This window comes from Plecotus auritus (genome assembly GCF_963455305.1).
Source record: "Plecotus auritus genome assembly, chromosome: 11".
Classification (NCBI taxonomy): Eukaryota; Metazoa; Chordata; class Mammalia; order Chiroptera; family Vespertilionidae; genus Plecotus; species Plecotus auritus.
In genome coordinates, this window is record NC_137777.1 from 7,744,433 (window position 1) to 7,759,336 (window position 14,904).

The 14,904-nt window shown below is 38.3% G+C and overlaps 1 protein-coding gene across 2 annotated transcripts; it reads left to right on the top strand.

The window, feature by feature from the left end:
• The first annotated feature begins 3,870 nt into the window (after positions 1 to 3,870).
• Positions 3,871 to 14,904, top strand: OTUD6B (OTU deubiquitinase 6B). Of its 2 annotated transcripts, XM_080646125.1 has the most exons (7): positions 3,871 to 4,017; positions 4,628 to 4,779; positions 7,438 to 7,518; positions 9,208 to 9,520; positions 10,283 to 10,344; positions 13,205 to 13,311; positions 14,091 to 14,904. In XM_080646125.1, the coding sequence occupies exons 1-7, from the start codon at positions 3,936 to 3,938 to the stop codon at positions 14,173 to 14,175; spliced, it is 882 nt and encodes a 293-aa protein (XP_080502251.1). In that variant the 5' UTR covers positions 3,871 to 3,935; the 3' UTR covers positions 14,176 to 14,904. The 2 variants fall into 2 exon arrangements, with proteins under 2 accessions (XP_080502251.1, XP_080502252.1); XM_080646126.1 differs by lacking the exon at positions 13,205 to 13,311 and having other exon boundaries at positions 3,874 to 4,017.

Genomic DNA, 14,904 nt, shown 5'->3' on the forward strand with positions numbered 1-14,904 from the left:
ATGTTATTGTGCTATGATTCCTCCATTTTTTGAAGTTTCAAATTATAATAGTGTTTACATTCTTCTTGTTAAAATGTTTGAAATGAATAAAACTATTGAAATAAAAAAAAAGACCGTACCCTTTTATGTAATGATGTTTACTTTGAATTTATATTAGTTCACACAAACCCTCCATCCATGCTTTTGTTCCGGCCCTCCGGTCCAGTTTAAGAACCCATTGTCAAAAAGTTTGCCCACCCCTGTTTTATAGGGTACAGAAAACAGAGAAAATCAGGTCGTACAAGGGAAGGGGGATGTGCTTCCAAGCAAGCTATGTAAGATCAAAACTGCTGGCTGTTTTCTTGGGCGCTGACTAGACTCCAAGGTCATACAGTCTGTAACTGATGGCCTTCACTATGTTTCCCACGGGGTGGGAGGGAGAGCTGGAGCATAGGAATGGGCCTGTGTTCCCATTTACTAAACACTTGGTCACTATTTCTACACCTCAACTTCAAGATTGGATAGGTCAATTGGTGTTTTTTAAAATACGTTTTTATTGATTTCAGAGAGGAAGGGAGAGAGAAGTAGAAACATCAATGATGAGAGAGAATCATTGATTGGCTGCCTCCTGCTTGCCCCCTACTGGGAATTGAGCCTGAAATTTGGGCTTGTGCCCTGACAGGGAGTAGAACCAGACTTCCTGGTGCATAGGCTGACACTCAACTACTGAACCACACCAGCTAGGCAAGGTTTTCATTCTTTTCTCTTTTTTTAATATATTTTATTGATTTTTTAAAAAATATATTTTATTGATATTTTACAGAGAGGAAGGGAGAGGGATAGAGAGCTAGAAACATCAATGAGAGAGAAACATCGATCAGCTGCCTCCTGCACACCTCCCACTGGGGATGTGCCCGCAACCAAGGTACATGCCCTTGACAGGAATCGAACCTGGGACCCTTCGGTCCACAGGCCGACGCTCTATCCACTGGGCCAAACTGGTCAGGGCAAGGTTTTAATTCTTATTAACATATTTTTCTAATTGTTTCTTGCCACTTCACGTTTCCTGTTAGAGATAAGGCTAGATGAATCCAATACCCACATCTGAACCATTTCAATATAATCTCTTAGCATTATTTTGAGCTAATTTTTTTATTGTTGTTTAGGTACAATGAGATATTATGTATTAACCATTATTTCTTAATTGGAACAAAGATCCTATTTTTAAATCTCCTTTTCTGGGTTTTCTAATAAAGTTTTTGTGTTGTACACTCTTTTGTTCCTTTATACCCTTCATAGCAAAATGTTTTTGATAATCTATTCCCCTCTGACCTTGTGTTTCATTTACTTAAGTAATTTTATGTATTTTTATAAGCAGGAAAAACTTTCTTTCTATCCAATTAAAAAGTATGAATAACCTTCAAGCAAAATAAACAAAAAAAATCAATCATACAATTAACAGAAGAGCATTTACAGATTAGGTTTAGATACTTTGAATTAAGTCCACACACCCAAATCAGGAAGGCCAATGACAGCCACACTGAGAGAAAGCACTGAATCATCTTTTTTTTTTTTTAATCATTTTTTTTATTGATTTCAGGGAGGGAGGGGGAGGGAGAGAGAGATAGAAACATCAATGATGAGAATCACTGATTGGCTGCCTCCTGCACGCCCCCTACTGGGGATCAAGCCCGCAACCCAGGCATGTGCCCTTGACCAGAATCGAACCTGGGACCCTTTTGTCCGCAGGCTGACGCTCTATCCACTGAGCCAAACCAGCTAGGGCCACTGAATCAGCTTAAAAAGAATACATAAAAATCAGTAGTATAAATTATCATAAACCTAGAAAAGCCCTCTAAACCTGAAACTTTCATAAATTATTTTTAAATTAAAGAATTTAAAAATAATTTCAATTAAAAAAGAACTTTCTCTCTCATGTGTGAAATCATATATACCAGAGTACATATTTTACCTTGGAAAAGGATGTTTAATACATTTATTATTTAATATGGATAAGCCCAAAAGATGGTAAGTTAGGCAACATGTGATTTAACATAATTCTAAATGTATACTTAGGAAAACATCTCATCCTCCTAAATATAAGTAACCAGTCATTTGTGATGGTACCTTAAAATGGCATTTTGCCCTATTACTCAGATAAGGAAACCAAAGAGAAGGTATTACCATCATAATCTGTTGATTGCATTTTCAGTTTATAGCTAGTCTGGATTCATGTGTTTCCATTCCTCTGCAGAGCAGTAGGTTCGTAAAATTCTGGTAAATTTGCAACTTGTTTACTGTTTCTTCCAAATAGATTACTCTCATTTCTCTCAGATATTACCCTGAAAAGGCTCTGGGCCGGCTGCCTGCTTGACTGCTGAGAAGCACCCTCCGGGGAGGCTGTCTCTTTCTTTGTACTTCTCTACAATTTCCATTTAATCTCTTTTGTAAGAGATGGTTAAAAGTACAAAAAGCGGCTAAAAAATTCTATTAAAGCATCCTAGAAATGGCTTAATTGAGAAGCTATGAGACTTAAATGAAGAATTCTGAGCTGAATGGAGAATCCAACTTTCTCTACAAGGAACTGGGGAATCCTACTTTCGCCACAACACTAAAACCAATTTTAGTGTAATTATTTTCACTTCCCTTTTAACATAAAATTCCCATCTCTGTTCTGCTCAATATGGTCCCCAGGCAATGAAGAATGCTGTTTTGTGGGGGCAAAAACAACACAGGAGCCCCGGGTACAATTGACAGTAGGGAACTAACTAATTGACTTTTTCTTAGCTACAGAAGCTACATACCCAGTGCTAAATACAAAACTAACCAAGGAAAGTTCAGCTAAGGTATGGGTTATTGGAGAGATCGATGCCTCCTGCCCACCTCTCAACAAGGGACCGAACCTGCCACCTAATCAGAAATTGAACCCATGACCCCTGGGTGCACAAGAGGAGGCTCCAACCACTGAGCCACAGGGGTCAGGGCAAAGCTCTATTTTTAAAAATTTGAGCCCATTTGGCTGCCAGGTACCCTTCTAGTAGGTATCTTTATTGTCAGGGCCCACAGGCAATAAAGGCAGGGACATTTATGAGAAAAGGAAGGGAAGCAATGATATGAATAGGAGTTTCTGTAGGTGCAGATTAGCTAACACAGTGATGCTAATTCATGTGTTTAATTTTTAGCCTGGTTTTACTGTCATCTTTGCAAACAACTGTTTGGATGCAATGCTGTTTTAGGCCCAGTCCAAAGGTCGTTTTAACAAAATCCAAAGGTTTGAGGAGTAAGATCTGCGAGGCCATTGCCCTGGGATGGCAGCTCAAACTCCACTTTAAAGTGCCTCTGTTTCTATTACCTTAAACACTTTTAAAACAATAAACAATTTACTACCTACTGTTTGACTGATTTAACGGACAGGTTCCTATTGATAGTTATCAACGGTTTTATTGACGTTTGATTTTTCTTCCTTACCTTTTCTTTCTTTTTTTTTTTCTTATCTTTTCATTAGGCCTTAGCAATGGAACCAAAAGTGAGATTAAAAAAGCAATGGAACAAAAAACAAATTTCCAAAATGGTTCTCACTATGTCATCTCTGCGCGCATCACATCAGGACCCATAGCCCAGAGCGCAGCTTTATTGCCCAAGGGGCTCCAGGTAGCCAGCTAACACTTGCTCACGCTGCACCCTCCGGTCCGCAAAGCCCGCCCCGCGCCTCCCGGCTCCCGCGCCCCTTCTAGGTGGGCGTGTCCCATTGGAGTGCGCATGTGCGAGCATTCCGGTTTTTTTTTTTTTTTTCCCCCCACCTCCTCCTTCCAGAGATTCGGCCTATCCGGTTCCGCCTTGAGGGCGGGGCTAGCCCCAGCCTAGCCAATGGCGCGCGGGGTGAGGGGTGAGGGGTGGGAGGCGCCCGCCAGCCGGCGGTGCCGGCTTGTTCCTCTGCGTGCGGGCACCTGGTGGTCATGGAGGAAGACTTGGCAGACGAGTTTGACGAAGAGGAGCAGCTGGTGAGGAAGCAACGCAAAGAGAAGAAGGAGTTGCAAGGTGAGGGGGATCTTGGCTTCGAATCTGCATTGTCCCAGACTTCTCCAGAGTGGCCGGTGTGCGACTCCCTTTCGCCTCCCCTGCCCCGGAGTCCTTTAATCCTCTCATCTTCAGGGGCACCCCCTTCTCAGCTCTGGGGTCCCCAGCCCGCGCCCCTCGCGCGCCCCTCGAGTGTAGGGGGTCTGAGACCCTCCACGCCGCCCGGGAGAACGACCGTCCCGCCTCCCTCCGGGTCTCGCTGTCCCGTTCCTGCCCAGTCACTTACCCTTGGCCCTCATGGGTGCTTTTTGAAATACCTTACCTCAATTTGGGGGGTTCAGAAGGGGTACTGGCAAAGATGGAGACACTTCCGTCATTTTATTTTTCTTTTGTCGCCTGCCACAGCCAACGCAGGGTTGTCAGTGAGACTTTTGGGAGGGCAGGGCCAATTCAGCTTCTTCGTGTGGGCTCCGCTCTGTCCTTGTCGGATTGCTATGAAATTACGCTTGTTTACATAGTTACTTTTTCTATACCCGCTCCCTTCACCATCCCCTTATTTCTCATTTCCTCCAACCCCTCGATTTTTATTTTTATTTTTATTTTTATTTTTATTTTTTTGGTGGATTTCCAGCCAAAATTCAAGGTATGAAGAATGCCGTTCCCAAGAATGACAAAAAGAGGAGGAAGCAACTCACTGAAGACGTTGCTAAGCTGGAAGCAGAGATGGAACAGAGACATAGAGAGGAACTGGAGCAGCTGAAGCTGACGTCCAAGGAGAGCAAAGTATGTTTCTCTTTGGCCTCAGTGCTTGACAGCGATTGTCCACATGAACTGTTTACCGTATGAAATCATACCTGTGGAGGGACGTGGAATCACACAGTCATGCTCATGCGTTGCCTTCATTCTTCCCGTGACCAGGTTTACATGGTAGTATGTGTTTTTGTAAGGGAGGTCAGCAAAGAAAGGACACTCTTTAAGTATTACATGCCCAGAAGATGGACAGATTGGTAACGTGGACTAGAGGACGCTTCGCCCAATGAAAGTTGGAAGGACGGATGTGTAGTCCCCACGTTGCCATTAAGTATGGTTGTAACCTGGGTAAAGTTGTCTAAACTTCCTGAGCATACATTTCTCCACATATACTAATACAAACACCTCTGCTGTTGGAGTGAAGATACTGTACGCATCAAATGGGACAATGAGTCATTTTTAAGTGCTTTAGGGACAGGTCATAATGAATGAAAATTTACTGGCACAGAAGGGTAAATTGGAGCATATTGCCATCATTTTATTATTATAGCTAATATGTGCTATGTGCCAAGCACTGTGTTTAACGTATTACATGCAACATCTCATGACGGTTCTCCTAGTAACACATTGAGGTATTACCTATGAGGTAAGTGCAGATAACCCCATTTTCAATTGGGAAACAGACTCCACGAGATTACGAACATTGTCCTGAATGCATAGCAGCTATTAAGTGCCAAAGCCAGATGTGAATTCTGTTATAATTTTGTATAATGGGGTAGTTTATTGCTTGGGTTTTGGGTATCAAAGGTCAGACTCCATAGCCTCACTCCATTTTGGTGGTCAGAAAGTTCTTTATGTCTATGCAAAGTTCTCCTGCCATAGTTAAATTTTATTTTGTTTGGTTCATTTTTGGTCTGCTGTTGACAGGGAAACAGCTTGTATGTACTGACTTACAGTGGTTGTTATGTTAAACATAGTCTCATTTTCTTTAACTTTATTAGCCAGTCATCGAGATCCTGGCCTTCTGTGCCCTTAGGTATTTTATTGGCAAGTCACAAGTGTGGTGCCCCAGGTGTTTAATGGTGTCGTCACAATCAGGGTGTTCCTGTTTGTCTCCCCATCTTTTTAGTGAGATAGTTTTGCCTGTTCTCCCAGGCCTTTCCGTTTTGAAATTTCTTTCCTGGGTTTCTAGGGACAAAAATCTTTGATTCTTAAGCTACATATTACCCAACTGTTCAAATACAAACTGCCATTTTATTTTGGATTACTAACTTTTTCATTAACTTAACCTTGTTTCCTTTCTGCAAGCTGCCTGAATTATGTCATTACTTTCTCTTTTTTTCCCCCAGATGCTTCTCTGTATCTTGCCTATTGTCAGTATGGCAATTTATACATTTTAACAGAATCCTCTGAAAAATATAAGAATACTAATTTCACTGAAGGTGATAACCACTCTTGACATTTTAATCTGATGTTGATATTTTGGTCATTTGGACTATAGCCTTGGAGAGTTATTAGAGGCACTGATATGTTGTCTGTGTATGCGTCATACTACAAGCTAGCTTCACTTATTTGCAGTAATAAAATACTAGCTACGAACCCTGATAGTTAAAAGTCTAACATCTTTTTTCTCCAGCGAGTACATGATTCCCCTTTAATGTTTAAAACTCATTGTAATGTCTTTTTTTTTTTTTTAATATATTTTATTGATATTTCACAGAGAGGAAGGGAGAGGGATAGAGAGCTAGAAACATCGATGAGAGAGAAACATCGATCAGCTGCCTCCTGCACACCTCCCACTGGGGATGTGCCCGCAACCAAGGTACATGCCCTTGACCGAAATCGAACCCGGGACCCTTCAGTCCGCAGGCTGACGCTCTATCCACTGAGCCAAACTGGTTTCGGCATCATTGTAATGTCTTGATGATATTTATAAGTTAAATTCTACCAATAGTAGATGGGAAAGGATAGTAAAAACTTACCTTGTTCTCAGGGTCGAGAAGCAATGCTCATTAGGTTCTGGTTAATGATGTTAATGCCACGTCTGAGGTTAAGAAGGTGGTAATGAACTGAGCCAGCACAGGACCTTGTGTAGCCTATGAGTACTAACATTTTTTTATTTTATTTTATTGATTTTTTTACAGAGAGGAAGGGAGAGGGATAGAGAGTGGGAAACATCGATGAGAGAGAAACATCCATCAGCTGCCTCCTGCACACCTCCCACTGAGGATGTGCCCGCAACCAAGGTACATGCCCTTGACCGGAATCGAACCTGGGACCTTTCAGTCTGCAGGCTGACGCTCTATCCACTGAGCCAAACCGGTTAGGGCAGTACTAACATTTAGAGAAGGGAAAGGTAGAGGGCTGAATGCATTGGCCCTTAAAAGCATGATTTAGATTAATGGAGTAGGCATGCTAAGAAGGAAGGAAAGCATGCAGGGATGAGCATTGTCTTGGAAGAGCTCCAAGGAAAGTTGTTGAGGATCTGGTAAATTTTCTCTTACAAAGAGAGAGAGGAGGCAGAACTATGCTATCTAATACCTACTGCTGTTACTCAAATGTGAATTAGGGGATTGTACGTATTTGTGATTTTCAATAATGTATTGCTCTGATACTTTCAATACTAACTTAAAAGTATTTTTTATTAACTAGTTAATGCTTTCTCTCTGTTTCTTTCTTTTTTTTTTAAAGGGAGATTTTGTTGCTGTTAACATTTCAAACTTGGTTCTTGAGAATCAGCCGCCTCGGATATCAAGAGCACAAAAGAGACGGGTATGGAAGTCGTTTCACCAAGTATTTAAGTCAGTGCTGTGTGCTCACTTACTGTCTTACGTGTTATATACGGAGAGAGTAGAAAAAAAACGATGGAGTTCCTTGTCAAAGGACCTGATCTAACGTTCATGAAATTTAACACACTTAACCTGCTGAGTTTCCACTTAGCCTAACCTACCGTAGATGTTCTCAGAACACTTACATTCGTCTACATTGGGCAAAATCATCTAACACAATGACTGCACTGTAGCATGTGGCTGTTGACCCTCATGGTCACTTGCCGCTGTCCATCATCATGAAAAAGTATCCTACCACATATTGCTAGCCTGAGAAAAGACCAAATTCAAAATGTGAAATAAGGTTGCCACTAGAAGTGCATGCTTTCATACTATCACAAAGTCAAAAAAATCTAAGTCGAACCATCGTAAGTCAGGACTGTTTGTAACTATCTTTTTTTCTCCAACCTCAGCTCGATACTTTTCTCTGGTATTCTAGCTATATGAACTCGGTTAATCTGTGTGACATATATTGCTTCTGGTTTTTCATCTTTCCTAGTCCAACTGTCAAGAATGTTTTCTCTTTTTCTCCAATCTTCTCATTCTACCTCCTATCCATCCTTCATATCACAAATCTCTCATTGACCGCCCCCCCTTCTTTCCATATGCTTTATAGGAAGATTTTTTTTATGACATTTGAATACAGAAAACAAGTTACAGGATGTAATGTATACCATTTTTACTAAAAAAAAAAAGTTTTGTTTTTTTACACATTTTCTATGAGTACATCTGTATTTATTAAAATGCAAAGGAGGCCCTGGCCGGGTAGCGCAGTTGGTTGGAGAATCCTCCCGATACGCCAAGGTTTAAGGTTCAGTCTCCAGTTAGGGCACTCCAGGAAGCAACCAAGAATGTATAAGTAAGCAGAACAACAAGTCGATGTTTCTCTGTCTCTCTCCCTCTCCCTCTCTCCTTCCCTCTCTAAAATCAACCAATAATAAATAAATAAGTAAAATGTATAGGAAAAAATCTGGAAGGATATACAATAGACCGCTAGAGCAGGCACTGGGATCGGCAGTGGTCCTTAAGGGCAACTTTAGTCTTATCTGTAATATTTTAATTTTTTTATCTAGAAGAATATTTTTATCTGTTATGTGAATAAAATGTTTGTGTCTGTGTTAACACACACTTTTTCTTCAAAGCTAGATACATACAAGTAGAATTTCTGTTCCCTTCTAAAGGCGTTAGCATGTTCATGTACCACTGGTGCAGTGGTAAATTACAAAGCTTGGTATGAGCCTGGACTTAAATTGATAAGGTGTGCATTAAGAACTAGGATAAGCCAGTCTTAAGACAGGACATTGAAATCAGTAAGTAAAGTTTTTAGAAACTTGGCATATAGGCATATAGTTTTTAAAAGTTTTACATTTTTCAAGGAAAAACTTGAGGGCTTTTGTCCCAGTACAGAGCTAGGTGCTGGGTATACACGGGTGAGAAAGGTAGTTTGTCCTAAAAAAGGAGTTCCCAGTATGGAAGACTGTACAAGTGATGAGATCAGCAATGGGATAGTGCTCGTGGGAGAAGGAAGAAAAATGGCAAAATGTTTTAAGAATCTTATCTTTATATCTTCTTAATAAGTGTAAGTTAGTCCTAATTTCTATGAGTTAACTTTCCTACGTTGTCCTCTTCTTAGGATAAAAAAGCTGCGTTGGAGAAGGAGCAGAAAGAAAGAATAGCTGAAGCTGAAATTGAGAACTTATATGGCGCTAGACATGTAGAAAGTGAAAAACTTGCTCAGATATTGGCAGCTAGACAGTTGGAAATCAAACAGATTCCCTCGGATGGCCACTGTATGTATAGAGCCATTGAAGATCAACTGAAAGAGCGGGAATGCCCTCTGACTGTAGCTGCCTTAAGAAGCCAAACTGCTAACTATATGCAAAGCCACATGGAAGACTTTCTGCCATTTTTAACAAACGCTAATACAGGAGATATGTATGCTCCAGGTAATTTATTTCTCTTTGTGGTAGTTGTTAAATCAGGTGCCTCCTGAGACTGAGAATAAGAAAAACTGGTATAATCCTTATGGGGGAAAAAGATCTCAAAATTTAGGTAGAATTATTTTCTCTAGTTTTAATAGATAGTAGTACAAGTTGCTTTACTAGGTAGTTAGTTTTTTTTACGTATTTAATTCTGCAGTTAAAATATATTGTTTTATATACGATACTGATACAAATAAGGTAAATGTTTCCAAAATAACAAGTGGAGGCCCTATTGGATGCTACCTCTGAGAAGGGAGTTTCAACGCATTTGTACTGCTTTTACTCCGATTCTCTTCACACATTTCTTAAGATCTTACGGTGGAGCTGATTTTATAGAGGCTGCATTTTTATTCTTTTGGTGTATTCTTTCAGATGCAGCTTTAGGCTTTAAAATACATGTCAAGGTAGTGAATAAGTTGATTTGGGGGAGTCGTTGCTTGGGATAAGGAGAGGGAAGTAGGCTTGTTATGTAGTTAAGGTCCTTCCTTGGGTCTCAGACCGAGGGAGGGAAGCAGAAATGCTTTGCTCTTGGATGAAAGGTGGTGCAAAATTGTAGTGAATTAAGTTTAGATCTGTAAGTTGACTAAATTTTGGAGAGTACAGGTAGAGAAGGAGGAAGTTCAGATCTTGAGTAGTTTTATTAGGAATTGTAGAAACTATAAAGAGGGATTTTATAACAGGAGTTATGACAGTTATTAAGTGCTATATTCTGCTTATTCTCTACAGAAGAGTTTGGAAAGTACTGTGATGATATTATAAACACAGCTGCATGGGGAGGCCAGCTGGAGGTAAGTTTAAATTATTCATAGTGGTGTGGATTGGTAAATTATTTCTAAATCCCAGATGATCCCAGTTTCTCTTTGAAGATTCCTTTTCTTTACTTACTTGCTCTCTCTCTACTGACAAAGCATTGAATTGTAGGGAGGTAACATTTTTAGGCTTTTAATTACGTACCTTCAGGAAGGGAATTACAGTTTCATTTTAAATAGTCCAGCATTTGAGCTGTGGTTGGGGAGGCTAGTGTCGTGTCTGCCTTAGTGATTCCATTTGTGATGCTGCTACTGACAATGTATTTGATTTTTTTTGGACTTAGGAAAGTTAAGAGTTTACTGAGGTACAGTAATATTTACCCTATTGGTTCAACCTGATGAAAGTCAGTATTGGAAAAGTAACATGTCAATTACATGAGAAATAGAAAACAGTATTTTTATTGAAATTACAGGTCAAGTCCTACCACACAAATCTATTAAAATGTGTCCTGAATTCCTAGTTGATAATGACTGACAGGCTTGTAAGTGTAAGAAAATATATCTTTAGACACTTGTAGGGATTTAAACGGGATCATTTTTTTTTTTTTTAGCTCCCATTATTTATCTTACTTGGTTAGCTTTGTTTTATTAAAATGAAATAAAACACCTAAGTGGTCTGAGGTGATGAGGCAGCCTGCGTTATTAGAAAGTCAGGAGATGAGAGGGAAAGCTTTGGGTCCTGGCTTCTCCTTCCTCTTCTCAGTTTTGTGACTTTGCAGGAGTTAGTCCACCTGCTGTGCTCGAGTTTCCTCATTATTGCATGGAGATAATAAAAACCCTGTGTATACTGGGTAGGTCATTTATGGACACTAAATAGGCAGGGAGTATATACATAGAAGTTTGTAAGCTAAAATGCCAGGTGGATGAGTCTAGCAATCATTAATATTGTGTAGTGATTAGGCATCTTGAATAGTTTGTGGCGGCTCTGAGTATTTCATTTTAAGAGCTATGTTGTCTAGCCCTAGCTGGTTTGGCTCAGTGGATAGAGCGTCAGTCTGTGGACTGAAGGGTTCCCAGGTTCGATTCCAGTCAAGGGCACATGCCTAGGTTGCAGGCTCGATCCCCAATAGAGGGCATGCAGGAGGCAGCCAATCAATGATTGTCTCTCATCATTGATGTTTCTATCTCTCTCTCCCTCTCCCTTCCTCCCTGAAATCAATAAAAATATATATTAAAAAAAAAAGAGCTATGTTGTCTAAAGGTATTCCATGAATGCTTCTGCAAAACCTTACTCCGAGTAGTGCTATATTTGTACCTCTTCGAGTCACCAGGGGGAACTGCCCATTAATTTTTGTGTGCCTCTCCTGGGTCTCTAAAACTCAGGAAGTTTTCATAGCAGCTTTGTCACTACGTAAGAAGTATTAAAGATGCTTGAACTTTCTTATAAGAATCCCAAGTTAATATGAGAATTAAAGACCGAAATGACTCTATAAATTCAGAAATACCTTTTAAAAATCCTTTGAAGGACATTTCTCATAAATTGTTTGTTTCTGAATCCATTTGAAATAAGATTTGCTGTTTTTTTCTTTTAAAAAAATGAGGTTTTTTTTATTGATTTCAGAGAGGAAGGGAGAGGGAAAGATAGAAATATCAATGATGAGAGATAATCATTGATCAACTGCCTCCTGCTCAGCCTCTACTGGGGATCGAGCCCACAAGCAACCGGGAATCAAACTGTGACCTCCTGGTTCATAGGTTGATGCTCAACCACTGAGCAACACTAGCTGGGCAAGATTTGCTGTTTTTTTTAATGGGGTAAATTTAAATTGTGATTGACAAAAATTTCTGAAGACTGAGAAGAGACGTTAAGCGTTTTTTAAATGTTATTTTAGGTATGAGAAAAAAGTGCCTTGGAGAAACATTTTATGATAGAGTATTAAATTTGCCACTGTGAAAACAGAACCTTTTTCATCTTCCTAAAGTAATTTCTTACTTTTGATTAAAACTTTCTAAAAGGACCACATTTTAGACAGATTAATGGGGCAAATACATAGATCAAGGCCCTATATTAAAGATTTTCAAACTTGTTTATGAACTTCCTCAGTTTGCAAGTCATTTTATTTCCTTGTGCATGACTTTAGGCAGGCCTCTTCACCGTTCTCTGCATCGAATTCTAGGTCTTTAAAATAAGCATAATAATAAAATAACAGTATTGTTCCATAAGGTTATGTGAAGATTGATTGTATTACTAACTCCTATTCATCCACTTTAAGTTCTAATTTTATATTTTGTGGTATAAAATTACTTAAACTTGTATATTAATTAGACGGAAATTCCATGAAACAGTAGTGCAATTCAGATACATAGCTCATTCTGTTTGCGCCTTGAAAATTACAGAGCAGTGGCTGTCAACCCTAGTTGTATATTACAATTATCTGAAAAGCTTTAAGAAAAATAAACCTCCTATTCTCCGCTGTTCCCTGTTTTTCCCCCTTTCCCTCCAAAATTGTAATTGATTTGGCCTGGTGCTCTAACAATGACTTTTTAAAAACTTTTTATTATAGAAGTTTTCAATTATATTCAAAAGTAGAGAGTCTATATAATGAGCCCAGTCTACCCATTCCTTCACTTTATTTACAATGACATTGATCTAAGAAGCTATGATGTAGCCAGGGCTTGAAACTTCCACATTTGATTTAATAAATATTATATTTGTTTGTTAATTTAACAAATATGTATTAAGTGCCTACTGTGGGCCAGGTTCTCAGTGTATAGTGATGAACAGAGAGAATCCCTGCTCTGAATGATTGCCCTATTCATGAATACCTCAGTAGTTTATGATTTTAATAAGATTTACACTTTTATTAATTTTTATACTAATCCATTTTCTTTCCTATAGCTAAGAGCCCTGTCTCATATTTTACAAACACCAATAGAGATAATACAGGCAGATTCTCCTCCTATTGTAGTTGGTGAAGAATATCCAAACAAACCATTAATACTTGTGTAAGTATCTAGAAATACCTACTGTTTTATTTTTCATAATTAAGACAAAAAGGATTATTGAAATATTTTAGGTTGTTGATTCATAAAAACAAAACAAAACACCTATCCTCAGCAGAATTAAATAAACTTATTTACTAGTATGTTAAAGGCAATTGTAGAATTAAAAGCATTGCCAAAATGTGAGATTTAGATAATTATTTAAATCTATAGTGATTTATTTTTGCATATAAGTTGATAATAAAATCATTTCTAAAGGTTAAAAAGATTTAGGATTATTTTGAATATTGTTCTGAGTTGACATTAATAATGCTAAAAGTTTCAACAAGTGAAAAAACTGAAATATATTCACTTGCCTGATTGTTTATTCTTTAGAGATCTTTTTCTTCATATTGTAAAAGTATTTTACATGATTGAAATCTGAAACACAGCATGGAGAGTTTGCTATAGGCTTTAGTATTTATTAGATAAAGCTACTAAGGTGGACATTAATGACTTGGATTTAGGTAAAAATTTTAAGCTTATTGAGTACTCAGAATTTCAGTCTTTTTCACCCCTCTAATGATTGTGTTTTACTGGACTTAAACTCAGCAGACATGGTTAAAGATCTTATGCTTTTTACATGCCGTTGAACTTTTTAAGTAATATGCTTATGCAATTTATTGAATGATACATCTGTGGAGTGATTCATTCAGAGGGTTTGGTGTATATGCATAATAAACATTTATATACAAAGAATTACCTTCATCAAAACCAGTCATTTCTTTTTCTTTTTCTTTCAGATATATGAGACACGCATATGGCTTAGGAGAACATTACAATTCTGTCACGTGGTTGGTGAACAGAGCTACTGAAAATTGCAGCTAGTTTACAAAGTGTTGCACAATTATGTTTTAGTACTGTGTGCCGATATGAGTATTTATACCAAGTGCTGGATTGTTTTAAACGTTACTGGAAAACACAACTACTTTAAATCAGCTTTATGGCATAGCTGCTAATAGGTTTTTTAAAAAAATGTCAGAGATAAACTTTAACCAGTCTCCCCTTTACTGCTGTTTTAAACACTTGTAAGTTCATTGTGGAGAGCATCATTCATAGTCCAAGATGCAACCCTATTTGCTTATATTTTTTATTAAAATAGGATCCTGAACATTCTGTTGAAATAAATCTTAATGTTTTACTAAAAGCTTTCAGTAACCATTTCAGTGTAATTTTTCTGGAAGATTGCAATAATGTGGGGATGGTGATAGCAAATTTAATTTATCCTGATAAAGAAACTTGATTGCAGTAACCTTGGTATTAGTGAAATTAATGCTGTCAAGCTTTTTTATAATCCCATCAAAGTGCAGCCAAGGAGCTTGTTTTAATGATTAAGAATTTTAAAATGTTTTTTTCCATGGGAATCAGCTGTTAAAACTTTAAGAAATGAGACAGATTCAAAATGTATAGGTGTTCCCTATCAGATTTAAACCTGTAAAGAATTACAGATTAGCCTTTTATTTTTGTGTAATTTTAAAGGGCCCAACATACTAATGTCTGATTGTTACTACTTGCTGTTTCTTAAACTTCTTATTTTCATAACTACAAATTTTTGTA